This window comes from Chelonia mydas, chromosome 1, assembly GCF_015237465.2.
Source record: "Chelonia mydas isolate rCheMyd1 chromosome 1, rCheMyd1.pri.v2, whole genome shotgun sequence".
Classification (NCBI taxonomy): domain Eukaryota; kingdom Metazoa; phylum Chordata; order Testudines; family Cheloniidae; genus Chelonia; species Chelonia mydas.
In genome coordinates, this window is record NC_057849.1 from 249,965,554 (window position 1) to 249,984,979 (window position 19,426).

The 19,426-nt window shown below is 42.0% G+C and overlaps 1 protein-coding gene across 4 annotated transcripts in view; it reads right to left on the reverse strand.

The window, feature by feature from the left end:
• Window positions 1-285: 285 nt before the first annotated feature.
• Window positions 286-19,426, reverse strand: part of ALDH1L2 (aldehyde dehydrogenase 1 family member L2) — a 52,868-nt gene continuing 33,727 nt past the window's right edge. For all 4 annotated transcript variants that reach the window (XM_037879930.2, XM_043542092.1, XM_037879937.2 and 1 more), the window contains 13 exons: window positions 17,791-17,910; window positions 16,300-16,427; window positions 15,731-15,881; window positions 15,162-15,232; window positions 14,938-15,043; window positions 14,379-14,466; window positions 13,430-13,523; window positions 12,245-12,344; window positions 10,627-10,725; window positions 9,675-9,840; window positions 8,598-8,703; window positions 5,704-5,903; window positions 286-1,030 (listed from right to left, as the gene is read on the reverse strand). In XM_037879930.2, the coding sequence (XP_037735858.1) occupies window positions 975-1,030; window positions 5,704-5,903; window positions 8,598-8,703; window positions 9,675-9,840; window positions 10,627-10,725; window positions 12,245-12,344; window positions 13,430-13,523; window positions 14,379-14,466; window positions 14,938-15,043; window positions 15,162-15,232; window positions 15,731-15,881; window positions 16,300-16,427; window positions 17,791-17,910 (1,485 nt within the window). In that variant the 3' untranslated portion in view covers window positions 286-974. The remainder of the gene's footprint in view (window positions 1,031-5,703; window positions 5,904-8,597; window positions 8,704-9,674; window positions 9,841-10,626; window positions 10,726-12,244; window positions 12,345-13,429; window positions 13,524-14,378; window positions 14,467-14,937; window positions 15,044-15,161; window positions 15,233-15,730; window positions 15,882-16,299; window positions 16,428-17,790; window positions 17,911-19,426) is intronic.

The window sequence follows — 19,426 nt, forward strand, 5'->3', positions numbered from 1 at the left end:
TGATCTCACAAACTCATTAAAAAATTGGCTGTAGGATGTTGTAGCTTTGTGGAACAGCAGTTTCTCTTAAAATGTTTCTTGGAGTACAGAATGTGCAAAGTTATGTTCATTATCTTGAAAAATGCTTGGTCATTATGTCATATCCTTTATATTTAGTACTTGATAAGTGTAAAATATGGTTTACTGTCTTATGCCATAATCTTGCATTAAATGCTCCTTGAGGTAAAGTGAGTGCATGTAATGTATGTGGCATAATTACTTCACAATAGTGATAGCAGACATATACACAGACACAGCTGGTTTAAATCTATTAATATAACCACCATTCACAATCCCATACAAATTGCACATTCCACATTCGCAAAAAGATAGAATATATTTTCAATAACTTCAGCTCAATATTCATAGTTTAACAAAGATCATAGTAAGTGCACTTTTTTGAATTTATTTCCATTTTATGGCACTAAGGTTTCCTTTACTGCTGAAAAGTCAGAGCTGTATACTTTTGTTGAAAAACTTGAACTGTTTTATAACAACTGTATAATATGCATTTTAAAGTACATTTTAAGAGAAGCTTAATGACTAACTGTATGTTAAAAGGTTTAAAATGATTGTGTAAAATACATCTCATAATAAAAAATTTAGGCACATCATGGGCCCAATCCTTCAGTCTTACATAAGCAATCTCCCATTGTCCGAGTTAAGAACAACTCGGAAGGTTTAGGTATGTGAACATTTAGATAACTAAAGACCAAATTTTAGTTCTACTAAAGTAAGTTGCCAAACTCCTTGTGACTTTAGTGGGGCTAGAATTTGGTCCTTACAATTTTCCATGGATAAATACGATTTGCTTTTTGTTAGTGGTACTACTTCAGAGAATATATCCTGGGCATTGTATTAAGTGCTTAACAGAATACTTAAAATTGAGGCTGTCAGCAAGGGGTTTGCTTTGGCAGTCAAGCTGAGCTGTTTCTTTAATACTCCACAGTTACAGCTTTAGTTCTGAGGTACTCATGAAGAGCTTCTTCACCTATGGAAGATCAAAATGTGAAGCAGTTGTATCACCAGTTTAAAGGAATAGTCAGAAGACTTAGTTTTAACCACTGAGCAAGCAACACTTCAGAATTCCTGTTAAGTGCTTAGGTATTTTGCATTAGCATGTTGCAATAGCTTGTGGCCAAGGAATTACTATATTGTTTTTTTTAATAAATAGATTGAATATATTTTAAAATACCCAACTCCCTCTTATCCCATTCACTCTATTGAAGTAAATTAAACTCTTTTGAAGCTGAAAAAAATCACTTTAGCAATAATGCAATATATCATAATCTGATGACTATCTATTATAGCACCAAAACACTGTCCTATCCACTTTAGAAATTCCCCTGAAGAGCTTCTCCCCTCACATACCCCTCCCCAAGACATTTTGGAGTTGCAGCTTTCCTTCTGCCATGTACATGGGCCAGACCGGACAGTCTCTACACAAACGAAAACATGGACACACATCAGACATCAAGAATTATTCAAAAACCAGTTGGAGAACACTTCAATCTCCCTGGATACTCAATAACAGACTTAAAAGTGGCAATTCTTCAACAAAAAAACTACAAAAACAGACTCCAATGAGAAACTGCAGAACTGGAATTAATTTGCAAACTGGACACCATCAAATTAGGCCTGAATAAAGACTGGGAGGGGATGAGTCACTACAAAAACAAGTTTCCCCCATGCTAATTTCCCCCTACTGTTACACCTTCTTGTCAATTGTTTGAAATGGGCCACCCTGTTTACATTGGCCTCATTACCACTACAAAAGTGATTTTTCCTCCCTTGGTATTCTACTGTTGAGAATAGCCCACTTCCACTTTAATTTAATTGACTCGTTAGCACTTACCTCCCACTTGGTAAAGCAACTCCCATTTTTTCATGTACTGTGTCTATATACCTGCCTACTGGTTTTTTCCACTCCATGCATCTGATGAAGTGGGTTTTAGCCCACGAATGCCCAAATACATCTGTTAGTCTCTAAGGTGCCACAAGTCCTCCTCGTTGTTTTAACTTTCCTAAGGGGCATTATAATGGGGCTACTTCCTGTGAACATTTAGCGTGTCTGCAGTAACCCTTCTTATCCCCTTTGCACCTTGTAAGGTCCCCAGGAACTAAGTCAAGACCTCCTGTGGTGCACTTGCCTCTCTGACTGAAATCTTACATTCTTGAGTTTTGCCTAAAGGTGAATGTTTCTGGAAAGTTTGACCACAACTGGACTAGCTAACCTTAGTGGGGAAATAGATTGCTTTATGCTTAAAAAAACAGAAAGAAAAAACTGACACCCGCTCCCAACCCTCCAAAAAGAACACCCCACAACAGCAGCAAATTGACATGTGCGATTTTTAAAAAACACCTCAAGCTTAGTAATAATACCATTGTAAGTAGGATGGATTATTGACATGAATTTTTTTTTTATTTGCAGAAGAGGGTCATTTATCTTTTTGCTCAAAATATTTTCTATGACATACTCCCTGCTGTATCCAATATAAATTTGACCTGTTATATAAATATCTACACCTTCATACTTGGTATTCTATGGCTATGTTTAAGTGAGATACTAAATAAACCAAAGTTGGGCTTTTAAATCCATATTTATTTAGGCACCTGCCTAGTTTTTCAAAAGTGCAGGGTACTTAACCACTCCCACTGAGGTATTTTTGAAAATCATCTATCTCCTTTAAAAGTCAAAAAGCTCAAGGAATTCAGAGTAATTAGATTTAGAAAGCTACGGAATATGGAAAAGTGTATGGAATAGTTTGGGAGAAATAGCCCCATAATATGTTGGCAAAAGTCAGTCTCAAAGATGTGAGAATGTTAATGGCAGTGAGAGGATTATGTAGAGAAGTGTCATGTATGTGTATGTTAGGGGTATGCAGAAACATGAGTCAATGGAAACTGATACTGGGGGCCACTGCATGAACATATAGCCACATTACCTATAACTAGAAAGGGGTTTTTATTGAAAGATATGCAGGTGGGCAGGGTGCCCTGAAGGTGAATGGAAGCCAAAAGTAAGATTCAGCACTAGTATAGGTCAGGCGCACATAATTTAAGATCCTTGGGTAATCGATTCTTAAGTCTGATTTCCTGTCTAGTGATTTTTTTAGTAATATTAGTCCCAATGTTAGTTTAACTACCTTCTTAACGTTGTTATTGTGTGTCTAATTTGCCAAATAAAATCTGGTTTTGATTTTAAGCCAGTCTGAAATTAAGTGAGTTTTGAAAATGTTAGATAGGGGAGTTTCTAACAGGGGACTGGAGGGAGACAGGAGCTTCAGTGTATGCTCAGGTCTGGAAGAGACCACAGTCAGTTTCCTTGAATCATGTCAAACAATGGCTGGTGAGAACCAACCAACCAGAAAACCATTGACCAAAGATAATTCCCATGATGGTTGTGATGCATTTGGAATTGCCCAGTGATGATTTATTATATGCAGGGGCGGCAGGTCTGTATAATTTTTGGTGGTGCCCAGAACCTGCCCCTGCCCAAACTCCGCCCCCCATCTGCCCAAGGCTCTGGGAGGGAGTTTGGGTGGGGGAGGAGGTCTAGGGTGCAGGCCCTAGGCTAGGGCAGGGGATTGGGGTGCAGGTTCTGGGAGGGAGTTTGGGGATGGGATGGGGTGCAGAGGTGAGGGGTGTGGGCTGGGGTATGGCTGCTGATGAGGGTTTTGGGGTGTGGGAGGGGCTCAGGGAGAGAGTAGGGGTGTAGGGGGTGAGGGCTCTGGGGCTGGGAATGAGGGGTTTGGGGTGTGGGAGGGGCTCAGGGTGAGAGTAGGAGTGTGGGGGGTGAGGGCTCTGGGGCTGGGGGGCTTGGGGTGTTAGAGAGGCTCAGGGCTGGGGCAGAGGGTTGGAGTGCAGGGAGATGAGGGCTCTGACTGGGACTGGGGATAAGGTGTTGGGGTGCTGGAGGGGCTCAGGTCTCGGGCAGAGGGTTAGGGTGCGGAGGGGATGAGGGCTCTGTGTGGGACGAGATGAGCGGTTGTGGTGTTGGAGAGGCTCAGGGCTAAGGCAGGGGGTTGGAGTGCAGGGGGATGAGGGCTCTGGCTGGGACTGGGGATAAGTGTTTGGGGAGCTGGAGGGGCTCAGGGCTAGGGTAGAGGGTTGAGGGTGCGGTGGGGGGGTGAAAGCTCTGGCTGGGGGTGTGGGCTCTGGGGTGGGGCAGGGCTGGGGATGAGTTTGGGGTGCAGGCAGGCTGCTCCAGGACAGGGGCCAGAGAGGAGGACTCCCCCCAGCCCTTTCCCTGCCGGCAGCAGCGAGCTCTGGGGGAGGAGCCCCCCTTTCCCACCCACCCCCAACAGCACACTCACCCCCACCACTGTCACTGCATGTGCTCCTAGGGCCTCTCTCAGGTCCAGGAATCTCCCTCGCTTCCCCCATGGTGGGTGCCAGGGGGTGCTGCGTGCACCTCCTCCCCTGCTGTTGCCCTTGACTGTAGCCTCACTGGGGGTGAGGGATGGGGCTGCCTCCTTGCCCAGCATGGGGCAGGAGCGGTGACTGCAGGCGGAGGGTCCCTCCGGAAAAGGAAGGGTCTGAGGTGGAAGGGCAGGCTCAGAGTCAGTCTGTCGTGGCACTCGATGGGGGGCACTAGGACCCTGCGGCAGCAGTTGCTGCAGGGAGGCAGCATGCAGCTGCACTGAAGAGGCAGGAACACAGGTGCGTGGGGGCAGCAAGGGGAGGCTCGGGGACACTCGTAGGAGGCGTGGGGTGGCAGCAGGTGGGCCAGGGTGGGGGGGACGACACCTAGCCCCAAATATTGAAGCTGGGCCCCTAGGCTCTGAATATTGCTGGTGTCAAGGCACCACAGGCCCATATTACTCGCCGCCTATGATTATATGAATGCTGTATGTTCGCCTGGTTACTGGATGTTTACTGCATGAGGGCTGTCTGGAATACAGGCAGGAAAGAGGGGATGGCTCTAGGTAGAAACCTATCAACTGACACGGAAGAGTCACTGACGGACTATGTCAGAATCACTGGGTCTAAAAACTGTTTGAAAAAGGAATACATTAATGTGAACTAGGTACCTTCTAGTTCACACCAGCAGTGTCCATGGGGTAATTAGCAGTGCAGTGTAGATGAGCCATTAGGGGGGTGTTTGAAGAAATTAGGACTACTATTAGGGGATGGTATGCCTTTAGGTAGGGTAGACATGCTATGTGGACTCTATTTTTATAATCCTTTTTCTCTAATACATTTGTTCTCCAACTAAAATAAACACTTTGGTTAAGGAAGGCTGTCTGATTACTGTATGCCACTGGTCACTGACTCCCAAATGGAAGAATTGTAGGTATTCAAATTCAGTTGGACCTGCTGGGTGAGCACAGTTGCTACAAGGGGGAACTGTAAGCCAGAGTCTGGTTGAAGAATAGAACTGCAAAATTCCACCTTGAGATAGGTAAAGGCATGAGGCCTGACACCTGAGAGGGTACACTCAAACCAGGAAGGGGTCACAGAGATGCCATTAGCCTTCTAGCTGACAACAGTGTTATTTCTTAAATTTTTCCTTGCTATTTTTTAAGTGTAAATCTTGATCTATCAGGACTTTTATGGGCTTTTTTTCCTCCTGTGATAGAAACTGGACAAGGCTTTAAAAAAAAAAAAATTGGTTTAGACCATCCGTTTGGGGGGGCGGGGGGTTGAAACCAAACTACTTACCTAAATCTTTTCCAAAGCCAGATTGTTTGAATCCACCAAATGGTGCTGCCACATCAGTTTTGTTATATGTGTTAATGAAAACTGTTCCTGCTTCTAGATTTTCACTAACGTACAGAGCTTTGCTTAGGTCTCTTGTGAAAACCCCTGAAGCTAAGCCATATTCTGTGTTGTTTGCACGTTTTAACACTCCATCGACATCCCTATAATAATAGTAATAAAAAAAATCATTCGGCTTCATTGACAGTAAGTGAAACATAACAGAGACCCTGACGTAACAACCAACCTCCCTCTAGCTGCAGTGCAGCAACTTCTTCCCACACCCTTTTTCTTTCTAATCTCCATTTAGCTGTTTTGAAAACATAACTATGAAGTACTAGTCTACTGTTAGTCAGAAATATGAAAAAATTCACAGTATTGTTTCTAATTTATACAGTTTGTAAATTAGACTGCAGAATGCTTAAGGTTTATACCAAAAAACCTCAGACAAAATATTGTATTATACGTGTCAGCTTTGTGCAGCTCCAGTGGAATTCAGGGAATGAAGAAGTGCAAAAACGTCTACAAAGCAGAACTCTGCAGCATAACATTAATTTTTGCTAAAATTAGCCTTAACTCCCATTATGTTGGGGAATAAATTCTTAAAAACCCAAAGACTACCATGTAACAAATAAACCTTTTCATGCCATTTTCACTGTGCTCGTTTCTATTTGTACCTTATCCCTAAACGGCTTTAAATATCCTAAGTTGTTTCCAAAAATTCAATACATTTTATCATAGGCGCTGACTTTTCCTTTTCCCTGGGGGTGCTCCACCCCACTCTGCCCCAGGCCCTACCCCCAAGCCCTGCCTTCGCTCCACCTCTTCCCACCCCTGCTCCACCCCCTCCCCGGAAGTCCTGCCCTCGCTCCGCCCCCACCCACAAGGTCTCCCTTGCTCCACCTTTTCCTGCCCCCACTCCGCTCCACCCACCCGCCCCTCGCTGGTCTCTGCCCTCTCCCAGCCCCTCCCCCAGCTGGCAAACAGCTGTGGCCAGTGAGTGATGAGCACCCACTATTTTTTTTTTCCCGTGAGTGCTCCAGCCTCAGAACAACCATAGAGTCGGCATCTAATTAGCTTGATTTAACCACCTTTTAACGTGGCAGTTCATAGATTGAGAGTGTGTTCTATTTAGTCAAAAGCTTAATACTGTATTTTCAAACTAGAAAAATTAAGGCCCCTGGAAATAATTCCATTAAGTTTATACAGTGTTCCCCCCCTGCTCCCCCCACCCGGCTGAAGCTCACCCCAGTAAATTTCATTCCAGATCACTAAGGCTACGTCTGCACTACACAGCACTGGCGGCAGCACGTAGCATATATGTATCAACATGCCACAGTGAAAAGTGGGCTGTGTCCACACTGTGGGAGAGAGGAGGCAGCTCCTTGCTGCAGGAGCCTTTCACTGTGGTTAGGAAAGGCTCTGACGGGGGCGGGGCACGGGCAAACCCCTCTGCTAGAGTCTTTCCCTGCTGCTGGAGTCTTTTTCTGTGACAGGGAAAGGCTCCAGCAGTGGGGAGACAGCGGGACACTACACTGCTAAAACAGCAGTGCAGACAGGGAGACATGGCTTGCGGTGAGTAGAAAACTATGTAGGGTGTGTACTTGAGTACATACCCATACCCTTCAGACGTGGCTTTACTCGCCTAAAGCATGCCTCACAGTCTACGCTGCTATTTATACCGGTGCTAGGTGGCTACCCATGTATGTACTCTACATGCCACTGAAAAAAGCATACAGTGTAGACATACTCTAGTAAACTGGTCCACAAACTAAACACAGGGATTGTCTCACCCCTTACTGGAATGTACCCACTTCTGGCACAAAATACAGTCGTAGTTAAACAGCGCACAGTAATGTGACACAACAAACAGTTTGTAACAAAGAAGAGTAACTGAGCCACCAGAATCTGCAGGGGGAAGTGAGATACCGTAGGAAGAATATAAGTTTTGTAGCTTGGTTAGGACACGGCATTTAACTACCCTTACTTTGCAAAAAGTGCCACTGGCTATTTAATCTCATATAAAAGATGATGCCACCAGCAATGTAGTGTCCCTTACCACCCTGCTGTAGCTTTGGTTCTGTGGCAACTGAGAAGAGCAGTCTGTACTAAATGCTATCTTTTACACCTATCTGTTCCTTAGAGGCAGAGGTGAAAGTAAGCCGGTACGGTCTGGTATGGTGTACCGGCAAGAGCCAGTACGCCGTGCCAGACCGGACCAGCTTCCCCAGGCTGCCACTTTAAAGGGCCCAGGGCTCCCTGCAGCAGCCAGAGCCCTGGGCCCTTTAAAGCGCCGCCGGAGCCCTGCCGCCGCTACTCGAGGGGCTCTGGCAGCGGGGCTTGGGGAGCACTTTAAAGGCCCCGGGGTTCCCCGCAGTGGCCAGAACCCCATGCCCTTTAAAGTGCTCCCCGAGCCCCACTGCCGGAGCCCCGGGGTGGCAGCGGCAGGGCTCTGGCAGTGATTTAAAGGGCCCGGAGCTCCGCTGCGGTACCTGGAGCCCAGGGCCCTTTAAATCGCCCCAATCCCTGGGGCTCCCAGCCGCCTCTGCAGCTGGCAGCTCTGGGAGTGATTTAAAGGCCTTGGGGCTCCCAGCCGCAGTCGGTACCCTAGGGCCTTTAAATCTTGATTTAAAGAGCCCGGGTATTTAAAGGCCCCGCCTCTTCCGGTCGAGGCTGCACCCCCTGCTCAGGACTCCAGCGTACCGGTAAGTCCTTTAAGTTACTTTCACCCCTGCTTAGAGGATTCCTATCTGCACAATGTCTCAGCGTGACCTTACGAGATTTGGCAGGATCACAGCACAAGGTGAAAGTGATGAAGTAAAACAAAATGCTATTATTTAAAATAGAACAGAACGTACCCATTCTTAAACTTTGAAATTACCATAATAGGACCAAAGGATTCTTCCTGGGCAAGGTACATATGGTCTTCAACATCTGTAAATACAGTGGGTTCCATGAAGAAACCTAAACAGAGGACACAGATAGGGCATCATTTGCATGCAAGTAAAATATTTTTTTAGTTTGTATTCTCTCCTTCTCTACCTACACAGTACCACACTCTGTTTTCCATATTCTGAGCTAAGTATTGTATAAGCCTAAGCAGCAGATGTAAATATCCACTCTAAATTTTCTTTAGAGAAAGAAAACCAGTATGTACAGACACTTTCACACCAGAAGTTCTATTTTGCTAGAGGTACAGGCCACGTGTACAGAAGGAAAGGTTTGCTGTTACAGATATATCAGCAAACTCTCCTAGTCAAGATTCAGTTTGTACCAGCAAAAAAGTGCTTTTGCTGGAATAAGTTATGCCATACCCTGAACAAAATAAGCTATGCTGGCAAAAGTAATTTTTAATCGGTATAACTGTATCTACACTAGGGCTTTTGCCACTATAAAACTATCGCCAAAAAAAAAATCACCAAAAACCCCCATCCCTCACCGATGTTACTATGCTGGCAAAAGTTTTTAGTGTAGACCTGACCTAAGTCTCAATTTAGTTTCTGGTGTGTCAGCTGCACAACTTCTATTAATGCTATATGGGAGCTGTGCCATGAAAGTCGTATGTATCAAGTGAGGACTATTCCCCTTAGCCTCTATATGAAAGCCAGTACTAGCGAAGAAATATTTTACAACAGGCTGAGTTTCTCCTTACATGTAAATATTTGAAGAGTTCTTCAGTATGAGCCATCTCTTTCTTCCAGGTCTTTATGCCAAGTGATTTTCTCCAGGACAATGACACCCTACTTTATTTAGGTATACTTCATAGAGTCCTCTACCTTGGTGGCAGTGGGAAAGATACCATGTAGCTGTCCTTCAGCTCATGTTGTACTGTATTTCCGTGAGTTTATTCCTCTTTGTGCTACACAACAGAGGGAACCATGTGGGCTTTTATTTAAAAATGTAAAAATTCAAAACATCTCCAAGTAGTATTTTACCTGGTCTACATACTTGTCTTCCTCCGTACACTAATGTCGCTCCTTCTTTCACTCCAATTTCACAATATTCCAGCAGCTTTTCCAGATGAGCCTTGTGATTCTGTGGACCGTGATCTGTTGCTCTATCGAGTGGGTCACCAATTTTCATCTTTTTGATTTCTTCCACCTACAGGATACCCAATTAAAATGAAAAGTTACATAGTATGATACACTGGCCAAATTTTTTTAAGTGACTAGTGACTATAGTACTTCAGTGTTGGGGTGCCCAAGTTTAAGACCCCTTGAAGGGATCCAATTTTCAGAAGGAGTACTTAACACTTTCTGAAAAGCAGGCTCTTTTAAGATGTTTCAAGTTGGGCACCCAAAAATCACTAGTCACTTTTGAAAATCTTGACCATTGTTTTTAGTTATTCATTTTTAAGTTTCTTCTGCTACTGTGTCTGGCTTTGAAAATGTCATTGTTTACTCAAGTTAACATAGTGTGGTAAACAAGATACTGAAGTTATTTCCTAGTCTAAATAGCAATAAATAACTGAGTTTTCACACAGCAGTGTTGAATTTTTAATGGTGAACATTAGATACTCTTGTATGATCCCTGCTATACTTCCAGTCTTACCATATTTTTTTCCCCATATTCACAGTGGTCTTAAGTCTCATGGATACAAATTTGGCATTTTTGCTTACCCAAATGTAGAGATATAGTTGATAGGATAACGTCTCTTTATAAGTGTGTCACTTCTCACTGCATTTCTTGGGCAAGTGTCTCCCATTTGCACACCCTTTTTGTTGCTTCATGATAGGAATCATGATTTCCCAGCGTCAGCAGCGATTGAAAGTTTAAATAACTTGCATGATACATAAACTTGTGTGTGTGTGTATAAAATGACTTGATCTTCGCTTTACATTGTTACTGCAGAATTTATTTTAAACATGAGCCCTTTAAATATCTTACCACTCTCCTAACAAATTCATCATGAACTGATTCTTCCACAAACAGTCTGCCAGCTGCAATGCAGTTTTCTCCCTTGTTGAAGTATACTGCTCCCATGCCCTGTGTCAGAAGAAAACACTATACTGATACTTGGTTTTATTAATTCCCCACTCCAGCTATTCCCTGGGGCTACATTCTTTTTTTTCTCCTATGTCTGGATCCATCCATGTATAGAACTCTTCTTTAAAAGGGCAATATCAGCATAAAACTCACTGAAGAAATAAAAATGTTTTCTTACCTCTGGGGTAAATCCTACCCTTCTTCCCTCTACCTTCTCAGCATAAACATGTGCATGAACAGAGATGGCCCTGGATGCAGTGGGGCTGCTGTGTGTGGAGGCAGGATTTAGGGAGGTGCACACTCCTTGCACACTGTTGAGTGAAGCTCCATAGAGACACTGTGCAGCATCATGGAAAAGGAGTTTGGAAGCAAGGCTGATGAATACACAACTCTGCTGATCCACTCCCCTTATGGAGGGCTATGAGGGCAGTCACAGCATGTGACTCAGTGGAGAAGTATGTGTTCCCATCCTGTCAAATGCACAAGGAACCTCCCCTACATCAAGCCTATGGACTCAGGCCTCATGGAGGAGAGACAATTTGCCCCTGTTACTAACTAGTGACCATCAGAAAACTTTAAAAGAAAACGCGTTTTTTTAATGGGAAAAAATACTTTCATGAAAAAATTTGTTTCCATTCTCTGACTGGCTCTCGCACTATCTCAGATGATCAAACCATAAAGAGATTTTCAAAATTCAATTTGCTTTTCATAGTGCATGCTGTTCTCCTCCCCTCCCTCCCATTTAACTCTTCCTGGACAATAAAAAATGGATTGGAGAGTCAGCTTCACTGTTTTGTATTTCATGCAATAGCACAAAGTTGTTTGAGTTCAACGGGGCTCTATCTAGGTACGGGGGTTCACAATAGCAGACATAACTGTAGGATTAGGGCCTAAACTAACTATATCATGCAGCAACTAAGTCTTTTTGTAATGAGTGATGTAGTATATGCTAGGGTTACATTGGAAATAGATCCCTTCAATAGGAAATAGGATCTTATAATCTACTAATTTTCCTCTATGCATATATTTTTGCAAATTTTAGAAGACAGATGTTAAGGTTGGATGGGAAGTATAGGTTACGCATGTGGGTGATAGTGAGTCATTAAGGATTACATGGCAGCGCGGAACTGACTGAATCTCGACTTAATTTCCAGACTTTTTTTTAGCATTTGGAGGGGTTTTAAGAGTCAATTTTTTGTAAAATAAATTTTTTTGCAGTGTTAACATGACTCCATGGAAACACACTTTCCACCTTTACTCTTTTTTAATTTTTTTTTTTTTTGGAGAACATCCATGTCTTTTTGAATAAGCCCCGAAAGTTTAAACTGTGTTGGCATACAGCCTAGAGAAGGGGAGCCCTGCTTCAACATACTGTATGAGGCTTAAAGTGTGGCTATTCTCTTGCGTGTTTTAGCAAGCCTTGAGGAGGGGTGCATGTGAGAAAGGGAATTAGAACATTGCTTCTTAATAAGATGCACTTACAAGGTTTTGAACATGTTTTACTTTGAAGTAACCTTACCATTCTCACAGCTTTGTCAAGTTCACAGTCCTCAAAAATGATCAGTGGGGATTTACCACCAAGTTCAAGGGAGACTTTCTTCAGATTACTGACTGCACAGCTATGGAAAGTTGTAAATAATTACTGTATATACTCGATCATAAGCCGGTTCGTTTATAAGCCCACCCCCCCAAGATGGATAAGTAAAAATGGCAAATTTTATGACCCATTCATAAGCCGACCCTATAATTCAGGGGTCGGCAAACTTTGGCTCCCAGGCCATCAGGATAAGCCGCTGGTGGGCTGAGACGGTTTGTTTACCTCAAGCATCCGCAGGCACAGAGGTAAACCTAAGTAAACAAAGTGTCCTGGCCTGCCAGTGGCTTACCTTAATGGGCCGGGACAGCAACTGGTGGGGAAATTTTTTTTGAGGGGGGGAGAAACTGGAGGTCAGGGAAGTAACCCCTGTGACCACCTCCCACATGACCCCATCCCTAACTCGGGACCTCCCCACATGACCCTTCCCCATGTAACCCCATTCCGCCCCACCCCTAGCCCGGGACCCCCACACTCTCCCCATCCCATCCCTTCCCACCTTAGGTGGGGTGGGCCAGGGGAGGATGTCTCTGGCCTGGCCCTAGCTGCTCCGGCAGGCCAGGCAGCACGGCCACAGCCTGCCAACCCTGGAGCTGTAGCTGCTTCAGAGGCTTAGGGGAGAGCAGCGTGGCCAGAAGAGGAGAGACTCTGGCCCCACCTCTTCCCTTCTGGCTCTGCTGGCTGTGTTGCAGGGGGAGGGGGCTGTGTCCCACCACTCCCCCCTCTCTATACCCGTTCATAAGCTGACCCCCCTTCTCTGATGCTTCCTTTTTTTTACTAAAAAAATTCTGTTTATGAACGAGTATATACGGTGTGTAAAATTAACATTCAGACATCTTTTAGTAATGAAATTATTTTCCCTAAGATCAACTAGTGAAAATGTATAGCATATATCTATTTTTGTTTTTGGACAGTTGGACTTAATAGCAAATGATATTTCCACCTTTTAATGAAGACAAATGACTAAATATATTCCAATCCACAGTCTTTATGTCATTTTAATGTTATGTGCAAGATGTAGTTTGCACATCAATGCAGTAAACAAACATTGATTAATCTACAGTATAAAAAAAGATCTAAAACATCTTCTGAATATAATGAATACAATACCTCTTCATGATCTGTTTACCAATAAGAGTTGAACCAGTAAATCCAAGTTTGCGGATATCTGGGTGCTCAGACAAGTGCTGTCCCACTAAACCACCTGTATTATCATGCGATATGGGAAACAACTAATTGGAAAATGTACATACAATTCTTAACATTCTAATAGTCCAGTAGGCCTGTCAGGTTAAATAGCATCTAATTTAAAAAAGAAGTATCCTTACTTATGTTACTATTAACACCTCAGATTAATAAAACTAAAACCACAACGGCACAAATCCCTCTCTTCACCAATGGAGTTGAGAACTTCATCTCTGATACTTGGACTGCTGAGAGAATAACCCAGTTTATATTTTAAACTCGGATCAGCTGACATATGTAGTGTTTCATTAAATCAGCCCCACAGTTATCTTGGGGCTTGTCTTCACTAGGAAATCTTATGTCTAAGCATGATTGTGAGGAGGTGAATTAGCTGATGTAATGTTAAATTGTCTCCACCGACTAATCTGTCACACTTAGCTAACTAGATTTCTCACAATCTTATTCAAATAATATTTCCTATTGGCAACAAGCTTTGGAGAATAAGAGGAGTCCTATAATCAATAGCATTATGTTTCTCTGTATTATAAACGGTTCTTTGAAGATTTATGTATTTTTTGTTTGAATTAGGAATGTGTAGATGAGGGGTAAACAGCCCTGGCTAGTACCACAGTCATTCCCCATTCAGCTCAGAGAATACATGTGCAATGATGGATCAGTTTTGTAATGTGAACAAAGATCCACTAAGGAGGAGGAGAAGTCCACTCCGCACAGTTTTCACCTGACTGGTCTGCAGAGGTGAAAAGCTAGATCACCAACAACTTCACCTCACCTCAGTCCTTTACTTAACTGTTCTCAAGTACAGTACATACCGAACTATATTTTGTACAGAAAAATAATTAGGTCAATGCTTTACCTGAACCAGGCAGAATATTTATAACGCCTTTGGGAAATCCTGCTTTAGCTGAGAGCTCTGCAAACTTTAAGGCAGTCAAAGGAGTCACCTAAGCATGTACACAATAGTCAGATTAGGTCTGCTATTTTAGATAAATATATCGTGAAGTATTTAATGTGCAATATGTTTTAGCCTATTGCAATATGAATCTTACATTAGTTCATATTTTTACAAAGCTGACAAAGTGACATTCCCTTAGAAAAAGGAGTGCATTTTGTTCACGTCCAAGATTAATTATATTCTGAGTACACATGCATCCCCCTCTTCCCTAACCATAGCTCCACACAGCAAAGACATCAACAGACAAACAGAAAGATTTAATGTATTCTCTAATTTGAGGATGCCAAGAGTTCTAGTGAAGACAATGAGTGCCTTTGTATCAGTGTGGGAATAGCTACTGCTTTACATGTTTTTTTACAGCATGCAACAGGTCAGTCAATGGATGGAGTGAATGGAAGCTTTGCCTGAGTAGGGACTGGAGGATGACACCCATAATTTGCATTTTCCCTTTTGATTTTACCTGTGCTGGTTTGAGAACTAACGTGTTGCCTGCAGCCAAGCATGCTGCGCTCTTCCATGCAAGCATCATCAGTGGGTAATTCCAGGGGATAACAATTGCACAGACTCTTAAGATTGGGAAAAATATGAAAAAAGTTACATTTTCATAACAGATTTTGAAAGGATTTTCTATTTGTCAAAGTTAAAACTAGTCTGCAGTCATTAAGAAGAAGACAACAGCCTTACCCTATGGGTTCCTTCTTAGTGAATGTTAGGTTATGGTTTGGGCGTGCTTGGCTAATCGGGATTGTAGACCCCTAAAAGAAAGACAACGGATTAAAGAGTATATATCTAGAAAGGAAAACTAAAATGCACCAATTATCTAACCATGTTTGTTTCAGAAAAATCACTGCCATCATGGAAGGCTTCACAGCCAGATTTGTTCTGTTAATGGGATGCCAGAGAGAGAAAGATGCTGGAATATTGCTGCTGTATAACCTTCTACCAAGAATAGGAGGTACATCTCCTCTATAGCACTTCACATTCTCAACCAGCTTATCTGGCATCACGAGTTAGACTCTAAATCCCTTTTTCCCCAATAGGAAGCATAATATGCTCCTATCATGTTTCCAGGAAGACTCTTACTAGGTAAAATTCTAATTCTGTCACCCACAATTTTGAATGCCTCATTTCCCTGTGTTAAAGTTGTTCTTCTGGGCTGTACAAGCAAAAGGCAGTACCAGTAAAGAATAAGTATACAGAAGCATTGTAATTTGTTTCTGACTTTGGGTAACTGCTGACAAATATTAGCTTGCCTGAATTTTGTCACACCATCCAGCAAAGTATCTGAATGTTTGCACAGACATTCCTACATGGGTCTTCAAAGCTAAAGTGTAGACAGCTCCTGAGTCAATGGCCTCAATTGTTGCTAATTCCTCTTGGTGTTCTTCCATCAGGTCAGCAAGTCTTTTAATTAAAACACAAGTGAGAATCAAAAATAACAACACTGGGAAACGACACCTCCAACTATACCTAACTTACAAACATGACGTGGGACTGCAAAATACTGCAACTCAGGCAAAATTTCCATTGACTTCAGGATTGGGACCTTTGGCTATTTGTTAATCTAAATAAGGGCCAAACACCCAATAAAGTCAATGGGAGTTTTTTCATTGACTTAAAAATGCTCTGACATCCACACTGCAATACAGAGACCAAGTCAAAGTAACCATATCCCAGAGCCCCTAACCCCGCCCCCGCAATTCTGAAACGTGGCCACTCTAACCCTAGGACAAGGAACGTCCATCAGATTCAGATGGATTTTTCAGAGGAAGTAAAATAAAGTTAAGAACCATGAGCAAATATAGCAACACCCCTTACATACCTGTACATTAATCTCCCTCTTTCCCTTGCATTCATTCTTGCCCATTCACCATTTTCAAATGCATCTTTTGCTGCTGCTACTGCCTTGTCAACATCAGTCACTGAAGCATAAGACACCTTTGCTATTATCTGTCACAAGACAGCTAAGTGTTAGCTCACATTTAAAGTGGTGTTACATGCAATACTTCCTTTCTCTCTTTTTTTTAAAATTTAAATATAAACAAACATTTAATTTTCTAATGGCTACCAATTATGTATGGGTCAATCAGGTTCAGAAAAGCTCAGACACCACTGATGGTGGTGGAATTCGGAGGACTGTGTGAACAGCCAGAATTCTGGATCCCTCTTTCCTCAAACTCTGCTAACAGCAGAGCACACCCTCATGCCTTATTTTATTTCTTCAAAGATCACATGAACTTACTGATGTGACAATGAAGAAGTGAAAAGCTTAGTGTCCGGCACGACAATAGAATGCCTAAAAATTCTAGAATACCATCTGGATATTGCCTCCCTGGAATGGTGTATTTGTTACATGTATCACCATAGATGGACACTTATATTTAAGATGCCTTAAGAGAATACCAAACTGCTCAGGCTGTACTTGATTCTGGCCTCATTAATAATGGTATAACTAGCTCCATTGACTTAAGTAGAATTCAGTTACTCCTGATTTACAGGTTTCAGAGTAGCAGCCGTGTTAGTCTGTATTCGCAAAAAGAAAAGGAGTACTTGTGGCACCTTAGAGACTAACAAATTTATTTGAGCATAAGCTTTCGTGAGCTACAGCATGCTGTAGCTCACGAAAGCTTATGCTCAAATAAATTTGTCTCTAAGGTGCCACAAGTACTCCTTTTCTTTTTTCCTGATTTACAGTGGCATATATGAGATCATAATCAGGGCTGTTATTTATAACTTTTCAGTTAACAGTTGCTCAGCCAAGATTTGGTACTTTTTGGAAAAAAAATATGTATATTGAGAAGTCATTTTAAAAAGTGATTTAAAAGGACACTTTCAAGACAAATTTCCCCTAAACTGTAGGATTTGTAAAAATAAGCTTTTACAAAACTTCTGACCAAGAGAAATGTGCTCAAGACACTAACAAAAATCCCAGTGGAAACATTTTTTAAAAGAACAAATAAGTATCCCCCTGTTCTGTCTGCAAAGTATGAGAACCTGCTAGTGAAACTGACTTAAAACAGATTATAAACATAGTGAAATTAATCAGCCAGTTTTCACTATGTTGCCTAAGATGCAAAAAGCGAATAAAAAGCATAAAAACTGAAAAGTAAATTAGATTAAATTATTAACATTTCAAGATAACTAAAAGTTGAAGAAATTTTTTAAAGTTTAGATTGTAAAATAGTAAAGGATTCTTTTTAAATGCACTACATGATTTTCAACTTGGCAATATCCTTTTAATGTTTCAGATTATTTATCCAGAAATGTAGTATTCAGAATAAGTCAGTATTTATCATATGCAGAAATTACTCACTGATCCATCTGTTGGGTTTATAGTGTCATATGTTTTTCCCTCTTCAGCATTCATAAACTGTCCATTTATAAAACACTGGTAAGGCATCTTCACATTCATATTGTTAACATTTTTTGAAACCTAGCAGTGAAAGAAACACAACATTTCAATGTGTCTTACATCACTGCAAACTCTCATGATTTTGTCGTGAGTCTCATGACCATTACTGTTTTCCTTCAAGCACCAGCTCTTGGAGTCAAGTGGATATGTGATGATTTCAGCCTTCATTCTTAAAAAAAAAAAAAAAAAAAAAAATTCTAGCTCTTGTGGCTATGGAGAAGGCTTCAAAATGTGAGCTCGGTGCACCCTAAAGGCTGAAAAAGCAGAAAGCAAATAAAAAGAACCCCAAATCTATTATTGTTACTTAATCTCATGATTTTAAAGCCAATCTCATGATTTTTGACAGGTTTCAGAGTAGCAGCGGTGTTAGTCTGTATCCGCAAAAAGAAAAGGAGGATCCGATGAAGTGAGCTCTAGCTCACGAAAGCTTATGCTCAAATAAATTGGTTAGTCTCTAAGGTGCCAAAAGTCCTCCTTTTCTTTTCATGATTTTTTGTGAGCCTGACTCATAATTTTTGAACATTTGGGGTTGGCAATACAGCATATATGGCTGTCAGTATCCATCGCTAAGGCAAAACTAAATAGGAATTGTACTTCCTCTGAGGAGACGAGCCTAAATTATTAAATGGATTAATTAATCTGTATGGTTTTACTAGTGGATATCCAGGATCAAATCATCATTAGGGCCTCAATACAGCAAGGTATTAAAATAGGTTTGTGACTAAGTAGGTTTATAATCCAACTGAAGTCAACAGCCCTACTTATGTGTTTAAAGTTACTGTGACTCTAAGAGCTCCTTTATGTCAGTTAGTAAAGGGCTCATCCAACACAATGTTGGCAGAATATTTAGCCAAGCAGGGACCTGTAAGGTATCATATGAAAACGGGTGACATGCCGGTCACGAATATTGTTGCATGATGTATGTACAAGTTGTTCATAAAGGCTTATGTATGTGTGCGGGAAATAAGTTCTTGTAATATGTTTTGGAGGCAGCTGATAAACAAGCCTGCCCTTAACAAAGGAATATAGATTTACCTGTCTGCATGGCTCTAGTTATGAGAAAATAGCATGGCTTAATCACAAGCAAAGGACAATGAAAGTACAGTTGCATCTAAGGTAAAGAAAGTGATCAAGTCAACTGAGAAAGCAAATTGACAAGAGGATGAAGAAAGAGCTTGGTGCCCAAAGAACAAGCAGCAGGGGAGAGGAACTTTGTCTTGGTTTACTTTTCAAAGAATACATTTCAAAAGTTTTCTGGACTATGAAAGGGAACAAAGGGGACTCCTTTGTTATCCATCTCTTTGGGGACAAAGTGATAAGCACTCTCTGATTCTGTAAGTGGTCGATCCTCCTGCCTGAGTGACTGGAGATGCTCATAGCTTGATGTAAGTGAAGAAGCTGCTTATGCAAAGATTGTAGCTTGATTTGGTTTTATATCCCTGCCTATCCTGGCTAACAGCCATTGATGGGCCTACCCTCCATGAATTTATCTATTTCTTTTTTGAACCCTGTTATAGGCTCGGCCTTCACAACATCT